Genomic DNA, 23,546 nt, shown 5'->3' on the forward strand with positions numbered 1-23,546 from the left:
GTTGTTCAGAAGGAGTAGGCGAGTAGAGGGTAAAGGAACGAGAAATGTCTGGTTGGTGGTTGTGGTTGGCTGAACCGACAGCTGGGAGATTTTTCTATTCTATTGCTGTATGTACGAGTAGCAGAGCGATGTTGGTGGAGAGATGGCTACTGAGCAATTAAAGGAAGGAATGAGTGGAATTGGAAACGCTTCGAGACAACCGGTAGGATGGGATGGCTGGTTGAGTGATGGGGTATGGTAGGCTAGTGGGGAGGGAGGGGGGGTGTGTGGGAATGGTAGTGGAAGAGGAGTTGAAGAGTGGAGGGATGCTCCAGGCAGAAGAAATCTGGGACCTGGTGTGGTGATGTATGCGGTAGGTGTTATTACTGTTATTTGGCGAACTGTCCTATCAGTTGCCGACTTTACCAAATAAGTGGTTATGTAGGCAGAGAGGGAGGATGAACGAGGAGTCGTTGTGAGTGGATGGATGGAACGGAGGGAGGGAGGGATGCCGTGTGGGTGTGGTGGATGGATAGAGGAGTTGAAATTCAACGAGGAGAGCTGCTGCAGAACAAATGACGAATGTGAATGCTACAGACAGCTGCTGCTCTTCTGGCGACAAGAGATGACAGGAGTCTGTCTACCAGGTCCTCCTCAGGTCCAGAAGTGCTTTCAAAAATAAAAAATAAAAAAGCAGGTCAGGACCAGGGTTTGGTTGTGGAACAAGTGGTACAAGAAGCAGAAGAAGGGACGCGAATCCGAAACGAAACGCAAGAATAAAAAAAATAACAATAAATAGAACAAGGTATAACAGTAGGATTCACTCGAAGAAGGTTTTGGGGTTGTCGAATGGTTAAAAAAAGAAAATAAAAAATAAAAAATAAAAATAAAAACAGAAAAAGGAAGAAAGTAATATAGGACACAACCTATTCGTCTTTGGAAAAAAAGTAGAAAGCAGATCACCCAGCAGCAGCAGAGGGGAGAGCAGCAAGCAAAAGAGGAGTTGAGAACAGGGAAAGGAAAAAGAGCACTGTGCGGGTGGAGGGGGGGAAAGGGGAGCGGGTAGGTGTAGGGCAAGAGGTACAAGTACTCTATGCAGCGTAAGCAGTGGTACCCTAGGACCGTAGGCGAAAGGAGACCACGATGCACATAAACGGTGGGATGTAGTCTACCAGGGACCAAGCTAAACTAAAAAAAAACCGGACAGAAGAGAAAAAAAAGGGCACCAAGGAACTTGCTCTGCCTAGAATCAGCCCAGGGAACAAGCAGGTACGACTCTGAGTAGAGACTACTGTAATATGATATACTACCCAGGGACGACAATGAGGACGACGACTACTGAACAAGAAGGTAGCTAAGTGGTACCTGATCGATGATAGGAGTAATACAAATACCTTCCAGTTACCGACCCATTTTCTACTCACATAAGTTAGGTACATATAGGTAGGGTATCTAAAGTAGAGCAGGTAATGGATATATCTAGGATAGGAGGAGGGACAAATATGGGGTGGGTGCAGCTAGCAGCAGCACAGCACCGGCGGCACCACCTAGAGTAGAGTGAGGTACTCTACTCCTGCACCGTAACCCCCCCTCCCCTCCCCCCATATTCCCCATCCCACTCCCCCATCTATATCCAACCGGCCCATCAATATAACTCTACTCTACAGTTCTCCCATCACACCCCCCCCCCCCCCCCCCCAAACTCTACCGAAAGTACCGTACATACATGTAAAGTGCCTAGAGTACATCGGCCCACCCGTTTCTCCGCGATACGGAGGTTGCTTTACCATGCAGCATCTCGTTCTAGAGCACTTTAGCAGAGCAAGCAAGAGTACCGACTCCTGCATGCCCACATGCACCACTCCCCCTAGCACTCCACCTACCCTGCACCGCACACATTGGTTCGGCCGAAGCCTAACCCACACTTGCCCTCCCACTCGCTCCTCGCCTAGGCACAACAATCGGTAAGATGTAGGCACACGGTATTCTGCATGCCCTACTAAGGTACCCTTTTTTTCTTTTCTTTTTCCCTTTTTCCTTTTCCCTAGCTACCTAGGCCAGCTTCAGGGGGGCACGGACACAGTCAAGTCGAGCGAGCCTCTAGAGCAGCGCATCACATACCGAAGATAGTTAAAAATACGGTACACCATCCGTACAAGCGACGACCACGCAGAACCGAATGGGCCCTGCCTGCGGGAAAAAAAGTAAAGGGAAGAAGAAAAAAGAGAACATCAAATGGACCCTGCCGACTGCGGGGCCAGATCAGAAAAGAAAAGAAAACAAAAAAAATAAATAAGAAAAATCGATGAGTTCTTTAAAGCTACCTAGTAGAGTACCAGAGTAACGAACCCATCCGAGGTTACATGCCCTCTCCAAAACCATCATCGATCACTCTCTCAAAAAAAGCAACAACCCCCACCACCACCGCAAACAAAACATCCAAGAATGCCAGTGACGTGACGTTATCAGATTAAAATTCCTTTCTATACCCCCTCCTCCGACCCCCCGTTGCCGCGGGTGCCGAATTCGGCTTCCTCCATTGAGCTATGTGGAGGGGAGGGGAGGAGAGAGTGCTGCCATGTCGATAGATGCTGGGTTCTGTACTCTAGACACTCTAGACAGGCGCAGATACTCGACAGCTACAGCACCGGTACCTACATACCCCCCCCCCCCCCCCCAAAATACTCTACTGTGTACCCCCCCCTCAGCGACACGTGCACAGGGTAGGGTTCTTCTGTCATGTATGTACGCAGCTGTGCTTTGCATGATCGAGCGCGATGAACAACGGTTCCACGGACGTCGTCGTTACGTTTCCCGTTTCCAGGCACCGGCACCACGCACAGCACAGCGAAGCTCAGCTCACCACACAGACACTTCATCTCCATCCATCATCACCACCACCACCACTGCATATCCTAACCAAGAAACACAAAAAACAGAAGCAGTAAAAGCCAGAAACATTAAAACAGGAGTCCCATTCATCCCATTTTATCTACCATGGACCACCACTCACTACTACTAGCTACTGACTATCTAGATTACAAAAAAAAAGACAAAAAAAAAAAATCCCGACAAACTACTGCTTAAACGTATGCGACTTCCCCGCGCGCTCCTTCTGTCCACGACTCATGCCCCTCGGCGCATCGCCCGACTTCGCATACGGATCGAACCTCTGCTGCTGTGGCTTCTTGTCCCTCCCCTTCCCCTTGGCCTCCTTATCCTTGTGGCCGTTAAACACGGGCGGCGCCTTCGAATAGTCGAACGCCTGGATCTCGCGCGGCTTCTCTCCATCACCGCTGCCACTGTCGCCAGCAGCACCAGCAGCAGCAAGACGTCGCTTCTCCCGCCGCAGCTCCTTCTTCTCCCGCTTCGACTTTTTGCGCGCGGGCTCCAGGGCCACCACATCTTCCTCTTGCTCCTCCTTTTCCTCGCCTGACGCACTACCCTCTTTCGACTCTTCAGCAGCAGCAGCAGGAACCTCTGCCTCCGCAGCCGCCGTCGTCGGTGCCGCCTCGTCATCCGGCATCTTCCGTTTCCGCGCGCCGCCCAGCGCCTTCACGACAATGACGTCGTCCTCCTTCTTCTTCTGCGCCGCCGCGCCCTTGACATACTGATGCTCTGCCCTCGCACCCGGATCCACGACCACCACAGCCTCCCTCGCCTTCTCACCGGGCGTCACCCACACCGCTGCCGTCAGCGGCGGCAGCTCCACAGCAAGACTAATACTTGCCGCGACAGCGCCGGTTTCCCAGCGGCTACTGATCCCTGCGACGGGCCCCCAGAACGCCGACTTGTGTGCCTGGATCGACGCTGCGTCGGCGGCCGCCGGCGCAAAGATGTCGGTCTTGATGATGGGTACTGTGGCGACCGGCGCCGCCTCTAGTTCCGGCTCGGGTGCGGACGCCTCTTGCGCCGCTGCGATAGTCTCGTCCGGCGGATTCGCAACCACGCTCTTCACCAGCTCCACCAGCTCCTTCGCGCGCTCGCGCACCACATGCGACGTCGGCACACACACCTTCAGCAGCGTCTCCACATCCGTCGGCGCCTGCCTCGCAATGCCAAACAGCTGTCTCCTCGACAGCGTATAATGCGTACTCTCGTCCGCCGCGCGCGCCGCATTATCGCGCCACTGGTGCACGGCCTTGAACAGGGCCAGCTGCAGCGGGGTGAGGTTGTCGCGCGCGACCATGTTGAACCAGCCGGCCGCGCCGAGGCCCGTGGCGGCGTCGTAGGGCTCGCGCTCGTAGCGCTTTAGGGCGGTCTCGCGGGAGTCTTGGAGCACGCGCTGCAGCCGGTCCTCGGAGGGGTTGGAGGGGTCGGAGCGCGCGATGAGTTCGTTGCGTAGGTTGTCGAAGATGTAGAGGAGGAAATGGGTGTCGGAGCGGGCGTAGTCGAACATTTCTTTGGTGAGGGGTCTGTTGCGCCGTTTGTTAGCTCTCTTCCGATGCCGTAGTAGCAGTACAATCCCAAATAGCAAATAGATAGATAGATAGAAATAAAAGAAAGAAAGTAATACCTAATCCTCCAATCCGCCAACTGATACTGCTTATCCGCATCAAAGCCCACATACTTCTTCAACAGATACGCCAGCCCCAACCCCGGGAACCCCAGCGCCTTCGCCGCATAATGCGTATCAAACAGGCCCACCACATACACGCCAAAGTCGCGCTGCAGCCACCGCACATCCATGTACGCGCCATGCAGCACCTTCACAATCCGCCCATCCGCGAAAACGGCATTCAGCGCCTGCAGCTCCCCGCGCAGCGCAAGCGTGTCCACGATCCAGTCCTGGTCGCGGCTGCTGATCTGGATCAGGCACGTAAAGCCAATATACGAGCGCGTGTCATGGTGCTCCAAGTCGACCGCAATCTCGGTGCACTTCTCGAGCTGCGCGATCATGGCGGCGAGGGCGGCCGGCGTGGCGACCCATGTTGCGGTGGTGCTGTCGAACGGGTGGTAGGGGATCGGCGGGGCGGGCTCGTAAACGGCAGCGGGATAGTCGGTTGTCTCGATCTCGGTGCGGTAGGGGTGCACGTACTGGTCATTGCCGTGTTCGTTGCGCTCGAGGGAGATGCTGGCGGCGAGGGGGAGGGCGGCGTGCGGCTTGGTGGTGAGGAGGGGCTTGAAGGGGGGGGTGGCGAAGTTGTCGATGGGGTCGGGGAAGAGGAGTTGTGGCTTGGGGAGCTTGCGGGATTGCCAGGAGGTGGCGCGTTGCACGGGGGCGGCGTTGTGGGGGCGGTGGGGGGTGGTCTGGGGGTGTTAGTGGGGGGGGGGGGGGTTTCGGGGGTGCGGGCAGAGGGCAGAAGGACGGGGGACTTACGAGCTGTGCGCCGGGCAGAGGCGTGGGGTATTTCTGCTTAATTGCGCCGGTATACTCATCCAAACACGTATCCTACCTCTCCATCATCAGTACCATCCCTCACTCCCTCACTCACTTCCACCCTCACTCTCCTCCGGGGCATACATACCGCCTTCTCCAACAAATAATCCACCACCTCCACGACCTCGCCCCACCCATTCTCAACATCATCCACATCCCTCATCCTGCTCGGCGTCGCAATCTCACTCCCCCTCGCAGCGGCCCGCAGTAGCTGGTTGGCGAGCCCGAGGATTCGAGCACTGACCTCGTCGAGGCCCTCATTGAACGCCGGGTCGGACGAGCGCTGGAACGAGACGTCGGAGGCGGCGATGGCGCCCGCCGTCTTGGTGGTGGCCACGACGCGCGAGAAGAGCGTGTCCTGGAAGTGCGTGAAGGTGTCGGCGGTGGGGATGGGCGGCGGCATAGCGGCGGCGGCGGCGGCGTCGTCGTCGGTCGCCATTTTTTTCGGGTATGTGTGTGTGTGTGCTTTGTGAGTTGAGGTGTGGTTGACGGGGGAGATTTTTTGGTTTGGCATCATTGGAGGTGACAGGGGTTGGGGGCTTGGCGGTGGTAAGCACTAGCCACAGAGGGTATGGAGGGTGGGGCGTTGTCACATGTTTGTAGTTGTCGTTGTCATGGTGGTCGCGTGGAGTGTGGTGGGTGTGGTGGGTGTGGTGGGTGTGGTGGTGCATGGGTTGTCACTCGGCCTTGTTTCTGGCTGTCTGCTCTTTGGCTGTGGCGTGGGGGAGGGGAGCGAGGGTGGGCAGGGCGGTTCGAGAGACATTCTAGAAACAGTGGTTCGATGCTGGAGAAACAGACGTTATCTCTTCAGCGGCCAGCCAGAGCCAGTAGTGAAAAAACCACCGTGACCCGTGTCGCAGATCTAGAGACACCCAACACTCATCCATGGCCATCCATCCATCCGTCCATCCTTTCAGCTCTCAGCTTGACCTTCATCCTCACCATCACCTCCACCAATAACGCTCCTCCCTTCACCTCTCTCCCTCTCTCCATCAACGTCCAGAAAAGGAACGTACAAGCTTCCCACCTAACCCACCTACCCACGTGTCGCACAGATCGCCTTTCGCACGAACCCCCCCTCTATCCATTTCGCCCCTAATTTCGGGGCACAACGATACGTCATCCCCATGTGAGATTGCGACGGCCGCAATTTCCAATAAGCTTTTTTTTTTGGGAGTGTTAAATCTCCGGAGGGGGGTTTAATCTATTTTAGCAGCAGCAGTGGTGATGTAGTGACTATGACTGTGACTGTGACAGTAATTAGGACTGGTACATGAATGTACCCCCCCCCCCCCCCCGCGGGGGGGACCTACTCTACTACTACTACATAGAGTACATGTACTTGTATCCAGCTTGGGACGTTGGTAGTTGGGGAGCAGAGCCCACGTGTGCGGTTCCACGGGCGATTAGGTTTCTGGGACACGTTACACGCCCTCTTGACTCCCCCTCCTCTTGTGGGTAGCCGAAACGAAACAAACAAAATAGATAGTGCCTAATCTACCGCCCTCCCCTCCCTTCTCCCAGCTAATATGTATATAGCCAACTACGCATCCGGCCTACGTACTGGCGGAACACAGAAACGGGCGCCGATTAACTTTCCGACTCGTCCCCTGTCTGAAACGCCGGCTGGCCGTACGTGGGTATCACAGCCATGGGACGAGAGCTGCTTCTTGTGGCCGGCCGGCTGGTTTATATATATATATAGTTTATAAGTACATATATATAGCAGAGGAGAGGATGGTGTGCCGGCCGGCCGGGCTGCGGCAGAAATTTGGAAGCACGCAGAATTAAAGAATTTCAAAGCTATCGTCCCATCTCACAAAGCAACCCGAGACTGCTACGTCGTACTGTACTACTACTACCGGGCAGGCGGGTTTCTGAAACTGTGGGACGGCCGTTTTCGCTCGGTTCTACATATATGGGCGATGTAATGCAGCTACGGGTTAGGGCACTCAAGGTACATGCAGAGGAGGTAGCGCAGGTACGAGTTGGGGTGCTTATGGATGGTAACGCAGGTACGGGACGTTGGGGTTAGAATAGGAACAAGTGCAGGTACAACTTAGGGTGCCTATGGTGGGTGCTTAGGTGCTTATGGCAGCGCGCATCAGCTGACATGGCATGACGTGACAGCGGGGGGAGGGGAAGTGCAAGTGAAAGTGTCGAAAGTGTAAGTGTAGAAGTAAGGTGTGACGTTGTTACCCGTGGTGCATATTTTCTACGGGCTGAAAGGTGGGTTTTTTGTAGCGGTAGTTAGTAATATTGGCAGTATTAGTCGGTGGTGAGAAATGATCGGTAGTAAGAAACGGTCGGCGTGAGAAGTGAGAAGTGAGAAGTGAGCGAGGGCCAAGATAGAGGCCAGGTACCAGATAGGAAACTGGTACAAGCCACACAGGAAACCGTTACAAGATCCAACCGGTCCCAACACAATTAGAGACACACAGCTCCACACAGATCCGGCACTACATCTAAGTACATACATGTAGTTTATACTTCACGACGCAAGGGACGCACCGAAACGTCCAAAACTTGGCCATCTATGCGTTACAAGTACCACTACATACATAGCTACAAGTAGCTTTAGTAGAACACCGATATGATTATGGTTTATTTAATGTACTAGCGATAAGGTTTCTACATATACCCCCGATCTGAGACTGTCGCATATTAAGCTGCTCTGGGGGGTACGAGTGGGTCTTGACCTGTTTTATTGGTGCGAAGTATGGCTAGGTCGAGACTGTAGGACGCGACCGTTTGCCCAAAATACCAGGGGCATATATACACAGGCAGTTTGGAAATTGCTCATTAGACCTTAGAGCGACGTTTCGAAAGTGCCCTACCACGTTGGCCTCTACACCTACATACGCGGACTTGTACTGACGGTCGAGTGAGATCTCATGATCCACACACCAACGCCGCCGCGCTCGAAATAGTAGCACCATCGTGATGGCTTCGACTACACCGAATAAGCGCTGAAAAGGGGGGGGGGGGTGAAGGGATTCAGGGAGGCGGTTTTCTTTTCTTTAAAAAAGAAAACGACAGCCTACTCACGAGCACCCACACAGGGCCAAAAAGGCGACCGAGTGACACCCCATGATCCGAACCGCTTCGTACGAAAACTTGTTCTGGGCCCTCGGTATGCACCCAGAGCCCAAAACGAGCCGACGCAAAAAGCCCCCTCCTCTTCGCAAGAAGAGGAGAGGGCTATGCGGAGAGAGGGGGGGGCAGACAGAGGGGAGACCAAACGTAAAATAGCCCCCTCCCCTTCTTTCGAAGAGGAGAGGGCTATTCGGAGAGAGGGGGGGCAGACAGAGAGGAGACCAAACGTAAAATAGCCCCCTCCCCTTCTTTCGAAGAGGAGAGGGCACGCCGAACCAACGCAAAATAGCCCCCTCCCCCGTTTGGGGGAGGGGGCAAACGTCCTAACGCAAAATAGCCCCCTCCCCCAAACGGGGGAGAGGGCAAACGTCCTAACGCAAAATAGCCCCCTCCCCCAAACGGGGGAGAGGGCAAACGTCCTAACGTAAAAAATGCCCCCTCCCCTTCTTGCGAAGGAGAGGAGGCCGAAAATGCGTCTTTCTGTCCGTTCTGAACCCTCGGTGAGGAGGGTCCAGAACGGACAGAAAGAAAAAAGAAACCCTCCCCTCTCGGACCCTACTATGGGCCCGAGAGCGGAGGAGGAAGAATGAATATCCCCCTCCCTTTTCAGACCCTATTATGGGCCTGAGGGGGAGGGGGGGGGGATCTCTACATCCTCCCCTTAGGCCCTACTACGGGCCCAGGGGAGGAGGGAAAAATAGTAACTCCCCCTCCTGTGGGAGGGGGAGCGCAAAAGAATAATTCCCCCCCCCCATAAGAGAGTTGGGGGGGGGGGGGGACACTGACTGACCCCCCTCATGACAAGAGGGGGGGGGAGAAGAATAACACCCCCTCCTCATGAGAGGAGGGGGGAGAAGAATAAGAACCCCTCCTCATTAGAGGAGGGGGGGGAAGAGTAACCCCCCTCCTCATTAGAGGAGGGGGGGAAGAGTAACCCCCCTCCTCATTGGAGGAAGAGGGGGGGGGGGGAGGAATAATAACCCCCCTTCCTCATGAGAGGGGGGGGGCGCAATAGATACTGCACCCCCTCCTACCAGAAGAGGGGGGCTTGATGAGTTGTGGAGAGAGGTGGTAGAACGAAATTATTTATAGAGTTGGGTGTTCTTTCGCCGCTCCCGCCAGCTTTCCTTGGCGCGCTCGGTTATACCGCCGCCGCCGATTACCCAATCGGGATATAACGCGCTAGACTTGACCTTTAGGTACTAAAAGTCTGAAATGCCTGGTGTCATGACCTTGATACCGCGTGGTAGGGAAAGACAATAACGGTGCGGGGAAAAAAAAAAGTGATATCATAAATGGAATGTTTCGGAAAATTCCGATGAATGTCTGGGGCCTCTGGATTACTACATTTATGCAGGTGCAAGTGTTGTATCATGATAGGGCACATGTAGGTACCAGTACAGTTCTGCCTTGCAGTTGTACATGTGGATGCGGAGATCTAGATGCTCGGTCTGGACGGGTTCCGGTACGGTACGGAGTCTACGGCACGGAGTTGGGAGGCGGTGTTAGGGATCTAGATCTTCTCGATATAACTAGATGTACATGTACTTACTACTGATCTACTCCCCACCCGCGTACGATGTTGTTGTTATTATTGCTGGAGTGGCCATGGGGTAATATATCGGTTTGCATAAGCCAGGCACTTACATATAGGCGGCATCACGCTCGTAAAGCACATGTACACCTCAGGAGAATAGACAAGGAGTTGCAGCTGGTGTGGTTCCCGCTTACAGGAGAGATATTTTCTGTTTTCCTCGTTCTTGTGGAATATTTTCTGGTCGTTTCGGTCATTTCCTTTGCCGTCATGAAAGATCACTCGGCTTGCTTAACCCAGACACAGAGAGGATTTTATATTGCAGTAGCGTGGAGATAGTTGTTAATAAAGGTTAGACCCTTGTATGGTGACTTTGTTATTGTCCCAATATGGGGCTAAAGGTTGGTTGTACTCTAGAGAACTACTGTTAGTTGGACAGCGGACCTCGATCTGCGATGTTTTTGTATGCAGGAGCTTTTCCCTACCAAGCTCCCCTTCGTATATTGCTAGAGAGTCTAGGGTCTATCAGCATGTGATCACTTTCAGCAAAGCGTGTGACAATGGTACAAGGCTGGGATTTGTGGGTGGGGGCGGTGATAAATTGGATCAGTTGCAATTGAGAGGGCCTGCTGCTGCGGGCAACCGGGAAAGGAATGATCGATATCATCGCTGGCTATCGTAGAGCTGTAGAGAGAGAGAGAACGATGTAGATATATGGGTTTTGTGGCGGTCGTGGACTTGATGTATTGTTGTGAATGGGATCTGAGGACGAGACTGGATGAAAGGGTAATGCGAGTCATAGAAAATCACCCAGATCTCGGTTATAGGTAGGATTCTCCACGGATTGATTGATTGATTGAGAGTTCATTTATGATGCTCCGCAGATCCGTCGAATACGCATATGGGGAAGAAAGAGTGAGAGAAGTGACTGTTGACTACCCTTCACTAGTGCTTCATATTTATAGCTTTTGTTCTATGTCCCAACAAGTACATCTACAAAGTACAAATCCCATATATACACCAGCATACCCGTACATGCCACCATCCCCCAAAAGCGGAGTTCTAAAATAAGAAAAACCTGCAGATACATCTTCATAAAAATACACCGCTCAACTAGAATCGATCATTTTCCTTGCCAGAAATCTTATTACACAACCGCACAGTGCCCCAATCCTCCAGCTGCACAGCCCGTGTATACAGCGTCTTCAGATGCTCCTCCTTCCACTCAAACCGCTCTAGGTTCTCTTCGAGTCTTTCGACCGCTTCGCCTAGGTATTCACAGGCGGCCAGGATATCAATCATTATGCACTCAACGTAGAAATCGTGCTTGCGTTGTTCCTCTGGGAATATGCTTTGGTAGGATATTGTTCGTTTGTATCGTTCTCGGTCGGCCATGACTCGACGAGCAAATGCCAAATCACGGTCTTTGTAGGCCGCTTGTAAAGTTGTGGAGAAGGTATAGATATTGCGGGGAGGGAGAGGGTATCGAGGAGGTTGTGGCGGGGGTGGTGGTGGGTTTCCATACTTGTATGTGGATTGGTAACCGTTCCGTGGAGGTGGGGGAGGTGGGGGTGGGCGTTGTGGCGCTTCGTCCTCTTCTTCTTCTTCAGCGGTTTCGTCGCTGATGGTTTCTTCATTCTCTACCGGAGCCTTTCCAGAATGCGCCGACGATTCCTCTTCTGCCATGCCGGGCTCATTGGAAAAGTAACGTGAATAACATTTCTTTACTTCCCTGAAGCCAGGGCGACTGCCAATGTTTTGGCAAGCTTCAAGGTAGGCATTGAGGAGCTGAGAGCTGATAAACTCAGGTCTGTTCTCTCTAATCCAACTGAACACCTGTCGAACCTCTGACATGACTTCCTTATGGGTTAAAAGTACGCTCTTTTCTAAGAACGGTACCTTTTCTTCGTACTGTCCTTCCTGCCTTTTCTCCAGTCTTCCAGACCCTGTCACAATAAATGTAGCTTCCTCCTCCTTTTTCTCACTGTCCTTTTCGGCAGTGACTCTTCCCCCAACAAGAATACCCTTCACGCCACGGCTTTTGCTCTCACCCGGTGCTTTGTATGTTGCGTATGCACGAAGTAGATTCTGGAATGAGATTTCGTCCGGAACCAGATCTTCGCCGGTACGTGCAGATCTCATCATATGTCGGACAAGAAGCCTTGCTCTCGTGAGTTCTCCTGTCCGCCCGCACGCCTGTAGCAATGTGTTCAGGTAAAGCCGGTTCACCTTTAGCCCTCGAGCCTGCATCTCTGTCGCAAACCGCCAAGCTTGAGTGAAATAGTCCTTTCTCAATGCACATGCATGTATGAGTGCATGGTACGTCTCATGCGTTGGTTCTAGCCCTCTTCGGGTCGTCATATCAGTATATAAATCCAACGCGCGCTCAACTTCACCGTTGATGGCGCAGGCGTGTATCATGAGGGTATAGGTCTCTGCATCCGGCGCGGTGGAGGCTGATTTGAGCTTTATAAGATTGAAGATTTGCCAGGCTGCTTCGAGCTGGTTTCGGTTTATGCAAGTTTGGATTAGGGTGGTATAGACAACGAGGTTGGGTATAATTCCGAGAGCATGCATTTCTTGGATTGCGTTGGTTGCTGCTTCAACATCGGATTGTTGGGAGTGGGCTTTTAGAAGATGGCCATATGAGTACACGGTTGGCGTGAGGCCTCCTATTCCGAAATGTCAGTAACTATTTGGGTGGTGTCGACGTAAGGGTTCTTACGCTCTTTCATATTTTCAAATAGTGTCTTAACCTCTGTTGGGTTCCCTACCGCTGCATGCGCCAACATCATGAGATCAAAGGTCAAGGTATTAGGCTGCACATCAGAGCTCTCCATCATCGCCAGTAACTTTGACGACAGTGCCGCCCTCTGGTCCATATTAACCAACGAAACCATTTTATTCACTTCCGAGGTATTCATATTATCCAGGCCCCCATTTAACTCAATCTCTGCCAGCATTGTGTCCCAATTCAGCTCCTGTCTCCCTTGCATCACCATCAACTTTGTTGCGACTTCAATTCGCGCTAGTACGGGTGCTGGAAGGTAATCTAACGGCGTTTCAGGCTCCGGAAGGAAGTTCGCTGCAACCTGGGGAGGTGCCATAAGGGCTTGGTAGGCACGGTCCGTAACATCATCGGTGATCTTAACATCTGGTAACTCCTATACACGAATAGTCAGTACCTCAATTGCAGAACGGAGGCGCCCAACAAGAGAGCTAACAACGAACCTGCTGAGCATCATACTGCTTAACCCGATCTGCGTAGGTCTTTTCAATGTGCTGAACGTGCGCCTCAAGCCTCTTGATAGCGCCCAAAAAGGTGTCCGACTTGGTCCCTCGCCCCTTCTTCACCGGCCTCCCAGGGGAGTGCTTCGATGCAGAGTGTGCTGTCCGAAACTGGCAAGATATGCATACAAAGTTACTGCTTGGGAGTTCTTTATGTAATGTATGAGGCCGGGGGTGCGCTACCGTAAGAAGAGAGCGGCGGGTGGCATTGAAGCCATTTCTGAACATTGGGAGATTGTTATCAGGACAGGCTCGGTATCTTGCTCGGCGCACAAGAGGCGAAATTGTGGGGTTGGAATCCAATATATGTCGTGTGGTGTTGTTGCCATTCAAGAATATTCGGCTCTTTTTTTTCATCCCACTTTTGCGGCTCTGAAACGGCAATGGCACGTGATATAGGGATGGCTTAGGGTTAGGGCTAAATAATTGGGAATAGAGGTGGTCTCGAATTTTGTTACCGAACCAATAGAATCCAGACATCCGGAGTCCTCGAGTGATTATCTATGACTACTCTTGATGGTGGGGCCGCGCTGACTCATTATAGAAAAGCGAAGGTTGAGTATTCATTCATATGTACCAAACTCTCAAACCCATACAAATTCCCCAGGCCCTATCCTTCCCTCACATGCCAGCCTAGTTAAAGACCTCTAGCTATGTGTAGACATTTTGCGTAATTACATGACCTAATCCTCCCGGGTCCTATTATCAACGTCGTATGATGCCATCCTTCATCCAGGTATATAGGCTTACTAACATAGCCCTTCCTCGCCCCTCACTCGCAAACTAGACAATAAGGAAATAAATGTTGGCAAAGTATGTGAATGAACATAAAACGATGCTCCGCGAGTGGTATATAACGCACACGAAACGTAAAAAGTAAGATGCACGATAGCAGCGACGAATTATATATTACATGTAGTACCTATTCGGTGGTGTCAGCTTCCGGGGTGTTCAAGGTTTAGAAGAGTCAACGAGCACTTACCGTGGCTCGTCATCCAACACATGATAAGCATGACCTCGGACACCCTCGCCCTTAAACATGGCTGGGAATCTGAACTGTGGCTGAATATCCGACTCAGGGACAATCGTGTCACCACCCTCGGACATGCCAACAATAAATTTACCCAACTAAAGAGATTATTGTCAGCTCTGTAATGTTGGGAAAATAAAGTTGAGGACAAAGACGTACCTGGATCTCGGTATCTGTGATGGTACTTCGAGATACCCTTGCATACCCGATCCTTCTTAGACCTCTATAAAGGATATATTCACACCATCGATCCCAGTCACTAGGATCAATATCTCTCATCCTGCTCTTCTCGCTAACATAGGTATTATAGTTCCCCTCTTTAGGCTCAGTCACGAGGTAACTCAACAGAATGAGTGGTCTCGGGCTATCTCCCATTAACTTTGCGATGCCCTCAGACTGAAGTCTTCTGTCTTCAACGTCTTCTTCCTGTCCACTGTGGAAAACTAGGACATCGACCATTTCACCATACATATCCAGCGTTGCCAAAATGGCGGGCGCAAGCTCTCCCACCGGCGAAGGAAGAAGATGATGTGTTGAGTTGACGATAGGAAACTTAGATAGCAATGCAGCACCCCATGTGTGCTTATTCGGTCCAGGCCCAAAATCCGCGTACATTCCCAAATCCTCAGCGAGGAACTGAGTCATGTCGCGGTTGCCCATGATGATACGTTGAAGATCCGACTCGAGTAGTCCAATAACATCAACTTCCAACTCCTTGATAACATCCCTCATACGCCTCTCGCTACTCCACATATCATTATCCAATGCAAAGTGCACAGTCCAGATGCCGGCAGTGACAACCTTTGCATCTTTGTTGTACGGTTCGTAGTTGAACGACGGGAAACGAATGTAGGCAACAGATACAGAAAACAACTCCAGCACAATTAAAGAGTAGACTGAGTATGTTTTGAAACGACTCCTCACAGGAGACTCATGCACCTTTGATTTGGAAACCTTTGAGCGGTAGCTCGTGGTTGCAAATACGCCGGCACCGATCATAAGCATCATTCCGGCCATGACCAAGTCTGTTCTCTCACGGAGCAACGGACCGCCGGGAACGAATGCATAAGCGACGACCCAAACGTGCGCCAGGACAATAATATTGTAGCACATAAACGCAGAACCGAAAGTCTTTCCAGGGCTGTGTCTGGCCGCCGATTGAATGAATGTGGGGATGAGTGCCATAAGATATGTGGCCAGAACAAGGGCTCCATAGTATCCAAACCACCCAGGATTTCCATAGAAAATTGCTGCTGAAGTGCATGCAACACCATAAAGAGCCCAGGTCTGCGCCACATCGCTTCTGTACAGCCCAATCAGGAATCCCACGCCCATGGCTAGAATAGTCCACGCTCCATGTGGAACTGCAAGAGGCCCTTTAACTGGATATCCATCCCAAACCCATAGGATCATGGTACTAGAATCAGAGAGCAGCGAATGAAGACCAAAAAGCAAGCCTCCCAGCCCAATGATTGCAAAAATTGAAGATTCGTTCTTCACTCCTGGCGCTGGTAATGGAAGTTCTCCATACGTAGAGGAAGTCCTTCGTGTCGAGCGAAGGATTGCCAAGACGGCTAGAATAAGACCAGTTTTGTTCCATCCACCATTCTCTGCGTTCATAATGGGCCAGATAGGGTTGTTGCTATGGTTAGCAAATTTTGCGATGCTGGACGCGATCAGCCCGAGAGAAAAGGCAGTGATTTTTGCTTCGAACCTGGCCGGGTTTGATCTTTCAGCGTAAAAACTGCCGGACCAGGCAAGGCAAGTGAAGACAACGCCTGCGGCAACAGCAAACAGACGGACCTCAGGCATCGTAACTGTAAAAGCGAGAAGTCCTGAGAGCGAAAGCAAATATGCAACGCGGGGATTGTTCACTGCTGCTTGATGGATGGGACGGAAGCCAAGCAAAAATGGAGAAACCGTAGTCAACACCAGCACTTCGTAACCGGAAATTCCCATGTGCCATAGCGGAAAGACTGTATGAGTATGTCAGGATATTTTTGTGTTCTCTTGAACGGAACTGCCATTCACTTACACCATATGGTTACACCGAGAGAGGTTAGGATTGACCAAAACATGAACTATCACCCGCATATGTCAGTTTCATTTTTTTTTCTTTTTCCTAGAATCAGCAAACCAATAAGAATGACTTACGCCACTATAAATATCTGCGGCAATATCAATCATGTGATCCCATGAAAAGTTCTCTCCTAACAACTGCTGCGAAATTCGCATCCTATCGTCCCTTCATGTCGTGAGATTATAGTTGATGTAGCACATGGGGACAGGGATCATACTTCGCCTTTTCCAGCAGGGTATCTGACAGCATAACGCCGTTTCTATAACAAAAACGAGATTTAGAACCAGTTGCGTTTTTTGATATCATTGGATCGCAATAAATCTATAAATTATCTACACTGGGAGCCAGCCAACGTACCCTTTGCCATTCCTCCTTGTATCAACAATCTGCAATTCAAGTCCTGTAAAGTCTAGGGCCGTGACTGCATCAAACCCAACATCGAACAGGATCAAGGACCACTCAAAGAAAGCGTATTTAGTATAAGCTGCGCTTCAATCAGTTCCAATGTCCATCTCAGATACCATCATGTATATATTTTTATAATAAAAGCTTACCTCCAGCTACTTTATGGACTTTATGCTGAATAAAGAAATAGATCAATGGAACGAGTGTTCCAAAGAACAGTCCTGCTAGCATTTTCCTGTACTTGATAGCCTGTTGGTTCATGGGGGACAGCATAAGGCATCCGATTGTCCATGGAAGGGTGAGCACAAGATACGAGATCATGAAAATGTCATGCCAATCATGGTCGTCCGTGGAAGTGATGTAGACCCAACCACCACACAGGAATGTACGCATTAGACCAATGCAACCGACAAACTTCGGTGCAAAGCGGCCAGGTCGCGCGGTAAGAATGTACCACATAAATACTAGAGCAAAGCGAGGACCAGAAGTGACTGCAATAAATAATTGGAAGATGGAGCGCTCAGGATAACGATCACCAATTGTGGCAGATACCGAAGGGAACCATTCATCTGGATAACCCTGCAATCACGTGGGTTAGTATGCTTACAATCCTCTGAAAGCAATATATCGTTGCTTTTACTCACATAGTGCTCGTTTTGGACGATTTTGTGGAAATGCAGCCACCTACGCAATTCTCAGCCTCCCGTGGTGTAATCATTATTACATGTATCTTTAACGACATGTCGACAACCCACTTACATTCCTACGATCAACGCGCTAAAGAAAGCACCTGGAATAATCTATTAGCATTTGACCTTAGTATATGAAGATAGAAATGGCGACGAACAGTACGCGACAGTAGTATGAGCCCATGACACCCATTTCCCTGACAGCTATAGAATCCGTGTGGTCAGTATCCCCGAGCGCACAGCAAAGCACATACGCAATCGCAGTGCACAGGCGCACTTACAGAAGCAATAACCGTCCCGTCTTTGTCTTTGGGCATTGTTAAACTACTGTCGAGTGGTGGATAACAGTCAAAATAGTAAAGAAAGAGCTCCTCAGTCGGGCGACGTGCACGATCAGCAACGAGAGAAAGAGCACAAGAAGAAACAGAGTTTAAGAGCCCCCTGGGGACAAGTGCATTCTACCGTCACCGCGGCCATCCGTTGGAACTTGGCCTCTACGGAACGGAAAGGAATTCCCGAGTTTGTAATCTTGGCTATAAATATGGGTTAGGGTTGATTGATGCAGTAATCGGATTTAATTGCAAGACCAAGAGTAAAAAACCTCGTGAGCACCGAGGTTTCAAAATGCCAATCAGTTGTTCCTTTCTGCCTTGTGGGTCTGGTGTGGCTATTAGAAAGAAGTGGTGTCAGTTCTGTGGCTGGTGAGCTCGTAACGCAAAGGGCATACCCCTGCGGAACTTCTTTTCGCCTGCTTCGAGTAACCATCATCCGTCTCGTTCCCTTTCCACCAACCACCTCTTTCTCTTTCTCTTCCCTCCATCAACAACCCACCTACTTACAATCAAACCCATCCCTCCAGCCACAACTACAGCCCCCACAGTTGTTACTATCACCAGTGCTAGGTATCAATAGCCCAACTACAGCTCTTAGTTTTCTCTCGTTCATAGAAAGAATCGCTCGCTTCTTCCCCTCCCCCTCCCCCGCCGCTCCTGCCCAATCCCAAACTTCACCGTTCCATGCAAATAATTGCTCGTTATGTCTGAAAACCAGTCGTCTCCACCTGCTCCAGACCCTTCTGCCATTTCTCCCAACTATCTCCAAGACACTTACACGGTCGACGAGAGTATTGAAAAGAGAGAAATGCTGTCTCCAGTTTCCCCCCGACCGGTTCATGTAGCTGAACCAGATGACAACCTAGTGTTGAGGAACCAGATGGATCCTGTTTTTAATTCCACTGATACCCACACGAACCCACACCAGCCCATTCCGGATTTCAATAGTCTCGGGTTTGGTGGGAGCCATCCTCACACCTTAGGTTCCTCCACCTCTTGGATTGAGCAGCAGCAATCACACTCACAACAGCAGCAAAACATGCCGATGTCATCCACTTCTGCCACAGATAATACAAATGGTAGTATCCCATCTTCATTACCTTCGTCATCATCATCTTTAGCCGCGGATCCCATCCTCAGGAACGCACTCCCATCTGCCATCAACTTTGGGAACGGTAATGTACCTGATGCTATTAATGGAACGAATGGAGTCATGATGAACAAGGATTCCTCTTCTCTTGCTGCTGCCGACTCTACATCGGCCACTTCTCCAAGAACCCATGTTTATTCTCTACCAAACAATCTGACAAACAATGTCGACCTCCAAGCTCTTTTGACAAAGCTCTCCCCGAGCATGACACAACAAACAGTATCTCCGCAGAGTTCACAAGTTACATCTGCTACCGTTCCTGCTGCTGCTACTGTAACTGCTCCTGCTCCTGCTCCTGCCCATGTCTCGTCTCCTTCCCAGGCTCGAGTCCCATCTCTTCCAAAGCCTCCTGCGCAGGCTCAAGTGCCAAACCAACCCCCAGCCCAAAATCATCAGACCACGCATCCATTGCCGCAACCACCGGCTACGTCTGCTGTGAATGGTACTTCAGGACATTCTAGTCATCCTGCAGGATATCCTGCATCACTTCCCCCCCCGCCTAATTTCAACCAGCACCGGCAACAAGTTCCGGACTCTCCAACCGGTACTGAAGAAAATGAGGAAGATAATCGTCCATTTACCGCTGAAGAAGAGGAAGCGTACGATAGATTTCTGTCCGATGAGCGTGATTACGTGACTCAAGGCCAGTGGGACAGGTTTCCTGCGGGTTCACGACTCTTTATTGGTGCGCACCCTGAATTTATGCACATGCTGCTGCACCCTGCCACTTCTATAAACTCAACTTCCCATATACTTACTTTGACTTCATAGGTAACTTGCCAACTGAAAAGGTCACCAAACGTGATTTGTTTCGTACATTCCACAAGCATGGACGCTTAGCCCAGGTTTCAATTAAGCAAGCATATGGGTTTGTTCAATTCTTGGATACCGCATCATGCGCGTCTGCCCTCCGCTTTGAACAAGGAGCATCTGTGAGAGGACGTAAAATGCGTACGCTGCCCCATGTTTTCCAACCGCACCCCCGTGAGATAAGAAACAAAACATAACACTGATTCTTGTCGTGACTGCAGACCTTGAAGTTTCCAAGCCCCAAAGAAACACTAGACCACCTCCGTCAGATTCGAACCCGCCACGTGGGGCCAATCGTCGTTCCCGTTCTCCTGATTATGGTCGATCCATGTCTCCTCGTGGCCGTGGTGGTTCTACCTTCCGTGGCGGCAGAAACAGTGGTGATTTCACGGACCGTGGATTCACCCGTGGTGGTAGAGACACCCGTGACCATGAATATCCTGCACGGAGATCATCACCTCCACCAAGATATAGGGCCCGCGATGATTACCGCCCGCAGCATCATCGGGACCGCACTCGTTCCCCGCCGGGTAGATACCGCCAGCGCACCCGCTCTCCCCCGGTTGTTGAAGAGTTGCCACGAAGAGATCCCAAAGAGGTACCAGAGGTTCAAGCTCTAGTCATGGATGAAGTCGATAGGTTAGTAAAATAATCCGATCTGGACGCGTTGAGTTTACTAATCATTTCTGAAGGAATTTTATTTGGTGGATCGAAAAGTCTTTCAGAGATCGCGGTCTCAGCTTTGATTCCGTGTTCTTGAACCCACGCATACCCCTCGAGCCATTGGTAAAGCAACAAATTCTCGAGGGGGTGCAGGCTATAGTCTTCCTGAGCCGGCAGATGCAGGGAAGCAGCAAAATCTCGATACAGGTGTTTGATCGCCGCGGGGACGGAGAAGCTACTTATGATCGTGAGTATCTCTCATTCCTTTTTTGATATATGGACGGGTACCTAATATACTTTACAGAGTACGATGATCTCGACCCAAGCATTGCTGCTGAGATAGTATATCGAGCGAAGTTAGCTCATGCACCCCAACCCCCTATGCAAGTGCCGACTTATGGTGGATATGGCATCCCGCAACAGCAGCAGCAGCAGCAAACCCAACAGCCCCAGCAGCAACCCATCTTGCAGCAAGCTGCTATTCCTAACCTTGCAAATGTTCTTGGAGCTCTTGACCCTGCAACTCTGAAAACCTTGCTCGCAAATCTTCAGCAGCAGCAGCAGCCGCAGCAACCACAGCAGCCGCAGCCGCAGCAGATGCAGCAGCAGATGCATCAACAGCATCAGCAACACCATCAGCAGCAGCAGCACATGCTTCAAGCGCAACAGCCTCAACTCGGGCAAGACCTTGCAGCGCTCTTGTCTCTGCCCCTGCAGCAGCAGCAGCAGCAGCCACAGAGCCATAGCCTTAACAATAACAGTAATCCTTACGGTGTCCAACCAAATCCAGGCTACGGACCGAACGCCGGGCTGGCAGCTCTACTAGGTCAGGTCCAGCAAGGTAATGTTCAGGTTCCTCAACAGGGACAATCCCCCGCTCAAATGCAGGCCATTATGGATGAACTTGTTAGGTGGCAGCCAAACAAGCCTCAGAATTAAAATCTTTCTATACTTGTTAGTGGATCAAAAATCAAAAGCAACTTCCGGTTTTCTTGTGTGATAAAAACTTGCAGTTAAGGGGTGGGGGACCAAAATAACGGAGTTTTTTTCTGATATTATTTCTTTTCTTTTTAACGAGATCAACGAGTCTACCTGCATTAACATCATTTTTACTTACTTTTCTCTCTCTGTCTTTTTTCTCTCTTATTATTTGGGATCATTCTGTCTGTTTAATTATCTTTTACCCCACGCATCTACAGTTCGTAATGCGAGATGGCCTTAGCTTTCCTCCTCACTTCTTGTGTACAAGTTTATCCATTTTTGCAAAAAAGTTATTTTAAATTGTATATACACTTCCACGCACGGCATGAACTCAACTGCTGCTTCTTCTACTGCTGCATTCTTACATAGGTCTTCCTTTTTCTTTCCTATTTTTTGTGGAGTTTTGGGAGTGGATTAGTAACCTCTATATTCGTTTCTATGCTCATCATTTCCTGCTTTGTCGTTGCCCCCCCCCCCCCCCCCCCCCCCTTTTTTTTTATCTACCCCCGCCTCTTCTCTATCCATCCCCCTTCACCCCTCCCCCATATCTTTACTCAGAGACGATCTATGGGTTATAAACCCTTCTCTTACCCGCTTCCACGGCCGCGGATGACGGTTCTGCAGGAGGTAGCCACTTTGATGGCCTTTATTGTTCATAGCATCTAGTTAGTCACACTCTATATTTTTAATAACAGGGAGAAATAAATAAAAAATTTGGCAAAAAAAATTGAAAAACTTTTCATTCGCGGCAATGATCGAACTGCATGTTTTTTTCTTTGGGGCGAGGTGGGGGAGTGATACCTTGTGAGCCACAACGCCGGCGTGATCCCACCGGCCCTCTCTTTTGCGGCAAACCAATGCTTCAGCTCCTCGCGCAGGACTCGGTCTGATTTATCGACCACATCTCTATACCATTTGTTAGCTCTAGGCAGCCAAGAACAAGCTAAACGGGAAACTCACAGCCCACGCTCAACCGCAGCCATCCTCAACTCCTCGCCTCCATCGAGCGCATCCACGCCGCCACCACGCTCCAGCAGCGTATCATCAATCTCGAGATACTCAACCCTCCTCCTAACCCTCAACCTCACCCACGCCGTCGGCGGCAGCCCCAGCGCGCCGGGCCACTTCGTCGACGTGATCCCCAGCACATTACTCACATGGAGCAGCTCACTCCTGCCCAACGCATACACATCCCTCATCTCCACGCCCTCCGGCGCCGCAAAGGTGCGAAACGCCTCCTCGCGGCGCTTCTCGAGCTTGACGCGGTCGCCATGGAGCTGGCTCGGGATGCGGCAGTTCCAGGGCACGACGGACGAGATGAAGGGCAGGATGAGCGGCGAGAACTCGCCAAAGATGAGGAACACGACGGCGAAGACGGGGATGCGCCGCGTGTCGTGGCGCGAGCGCATGATGTGCTGGAACTCGGAGCGGGTGATGGCGTTGTGGGCGACGAGCGGCGTGATGCGGCCGGAGCCGAGCTTGTCGATGCGGGTTTGGAGCGGGCGGGTGCTGATGAAGTTGTGGTAGACGTTTTTGAGACCGGTTTTGTAGAAGGAGAGCTAGGGGAGTTGTTAGTGGGGCTTGAGGGAGGTGGTGAGAGGGGGGGGGGGGGGCAAGTACGTAGGCTTTGCCGGTCTTGAGGAGGTAGGAGAAGGTTGAGGCGTCGCGGTCCTTTGTAGGGAGTTCGAGAGGCGCGGGGAGAGTGGAGAGGGGCGCATTGACGCTTGAGCTGGTGGGTTGGAGGGCGGACTGGGTCTGTGTCGAGCTGAAGCGCAGGTTTAGAGTCTGTATTAGGAGTGGTCGTAGGTCGTGGGTGTTTGCTTGTGCTGAGCGCGGGAGTGCGAGTGCTCTGTGAGCATAGCTGGTGCGCACTAGCGCATTTGCAGGCGTAGAAAAGCGGCGGCAGGCCTGCATCGCGATATATATATATATATCCTCTGTCGATGTTCTGTAGTTTCTCTTTAGTGAATTGAGCTGGTTTGTGGCGGTCTGGTTTGGTTGTTTCTTTTTTTTTTCTTCCTTGCTTCTCAAGGTGTGTCGAAAAGTGCGTGGGGGGAAAGTTCCCGAGATGCGTTGCAGGGAAGAGATTGTGAGGCCTTGGCAATGATGACAACCCCACGTTTTCGGTG

At 51.1% G+C, this 23,546-nt stretch overlaps 6 protein-coding genes across 6 annotated transcripts; 1 reads left to right on the top strand and 5 right to left on the bottom strand.

The window, feature by feature from the left end:
• Positions 1–3,055: 3,055 nt before the first annotated feature.
• H6S33_013032 (uncharacterized protein) lies at positions 3,056–5,798 on the bottom strand (the record flags this gene model as incomplete). Its single annotated transcript, XM_044844397.1, has 4 exons — positions 3,056–4,394; positions 4,496–5,229; positions 5,300–5,371; positions 5,448–5,798. The coding sequence occupies 4 exons, from the start codon at positions 5,796–5,798 to the stop codon at positions 3,056–3,058; spliced, it is 2,496 nt and encodes an 831-aa protein (XP_044694741.1).
• A 5,304-nt stretch (positions 5,799–11,102) lies between these two features.
• On the bottom strand, positions 11,103–13,505 carry H6S33_013033 (uncharacterized protein; the record flags this gene model as incomplete). Its single annotated transcript, XM_044844398.1, has 4 exons — positions 11,103–12,661; positions 12,715–13,153; positions 13,221–13,388; positions 13,461–13,505. 4 exons carry the CDS (start codon positions 13,503–13,505, stop codon positions 11,103–11,105), a joined length of 2,211 nt encoding a protein of 736 aa, XP_044694742.1.
• A 681-nt stretch (positions 13,506–14,186) lies between these two features.
• Positions 14,187–17,798, bottom strand: H6S33_013034 (uncharacterized protein; the record flags this gene model as incomplete). The annotated part of the gene is made up of 12 exons (XM_044844399.1): positions 14,187–14,199; positions 14,260–14,405; positions 14,467–16,283; positions 16,343–16,388; positions 16,462–16,552; positions 16,605–16,646; positions 16,745–16,871; positions 16,942–17,371; positions 17,437–17,476; positions 17,552–17,582; positions 17,640–17,685; positions 17,763–17,798. The coding sequence occupies 12 exons, from the start codon at positions 17,796–17,798 to the stop codon at positions 14,187–14,189; spliced, it is 2,865 nt and encodes a 954-aa protein (XP_044694743.1).
• Positions 17,799–17,874: 76 nt separating this feature from the next.
• Positions 17,875–18,246, bottom strand: H6S33_013035 (uncharacterized protein; the record flags this gene model as incomplete). The annotated part of the gene is made up of 3 exons (XM_044844400.1): positions 17,875–18,014; positions 18,069–18,148; positions 18,209–18,246. 3 exons carry the CDS (start codon positions 18,244–18,246, stop codon positions 17,875–17,877), a joined length of 258 nt encoding a protein of 85 aa, XP_044694744.1.
• A 270-nt stretch (positions 18,247–18,516) lies between these two features.
• Positions 18,517–21,375, top strand: H6S33_013036 (uncharacterized protein; the record flags this gene model as incomplete). The annotated part of the gene is made up of 5 exons (XM_044844401.1): positions 18,517–19,648; positions 19,735–19,914; positions 19,995–20,412; positions 20,466–20,683; positions 20,741–21,375. 5 exons carry the CDS (start codon positions 18,517–18,519, stop codon positions 21,373–21,375), a joined length of 2,583 nt encoding a protein of 860 aa, XP_044694745.1.
• A 607-nt stretch (positions 21,376–21,982) lies between these two features.
• Positions 21,983–23,331, bottom strand: H6S33_013037 (uncharacterized protein; the record flags this gene model as incomplete). Its single annotated transcript, XM_044844402.1, has 4 exons — positions 21,983–22,061; positions 22,219–22,323; positions 22,378–22,976; positions 23,038–23,331. The coding sequence occupies 4 exons, from the start codon at positions 23,329–23,331 to the stop codon at positions 21,983–21,985; spliced, it is 1,077 nt and encodes a 358-aa protein (XP_044694746.1).
• Positions 23,332–23,546: the final 215 nt, after the last annotated feature.

The sequence above is a fragment of the Morchella sextelata genome (genome assembly GCF_020137385.1).
Source record: "Morchella sextelata strain SCLS chromosome Unknown scls_9, whole genome shotgun sequence".
Lineage (NCBI taxonomy): Eukaryota > Fungi > Ascomycota > Pezizomycetes > Pezizales > Morchellaceae > Morchella > Morchella sextelata.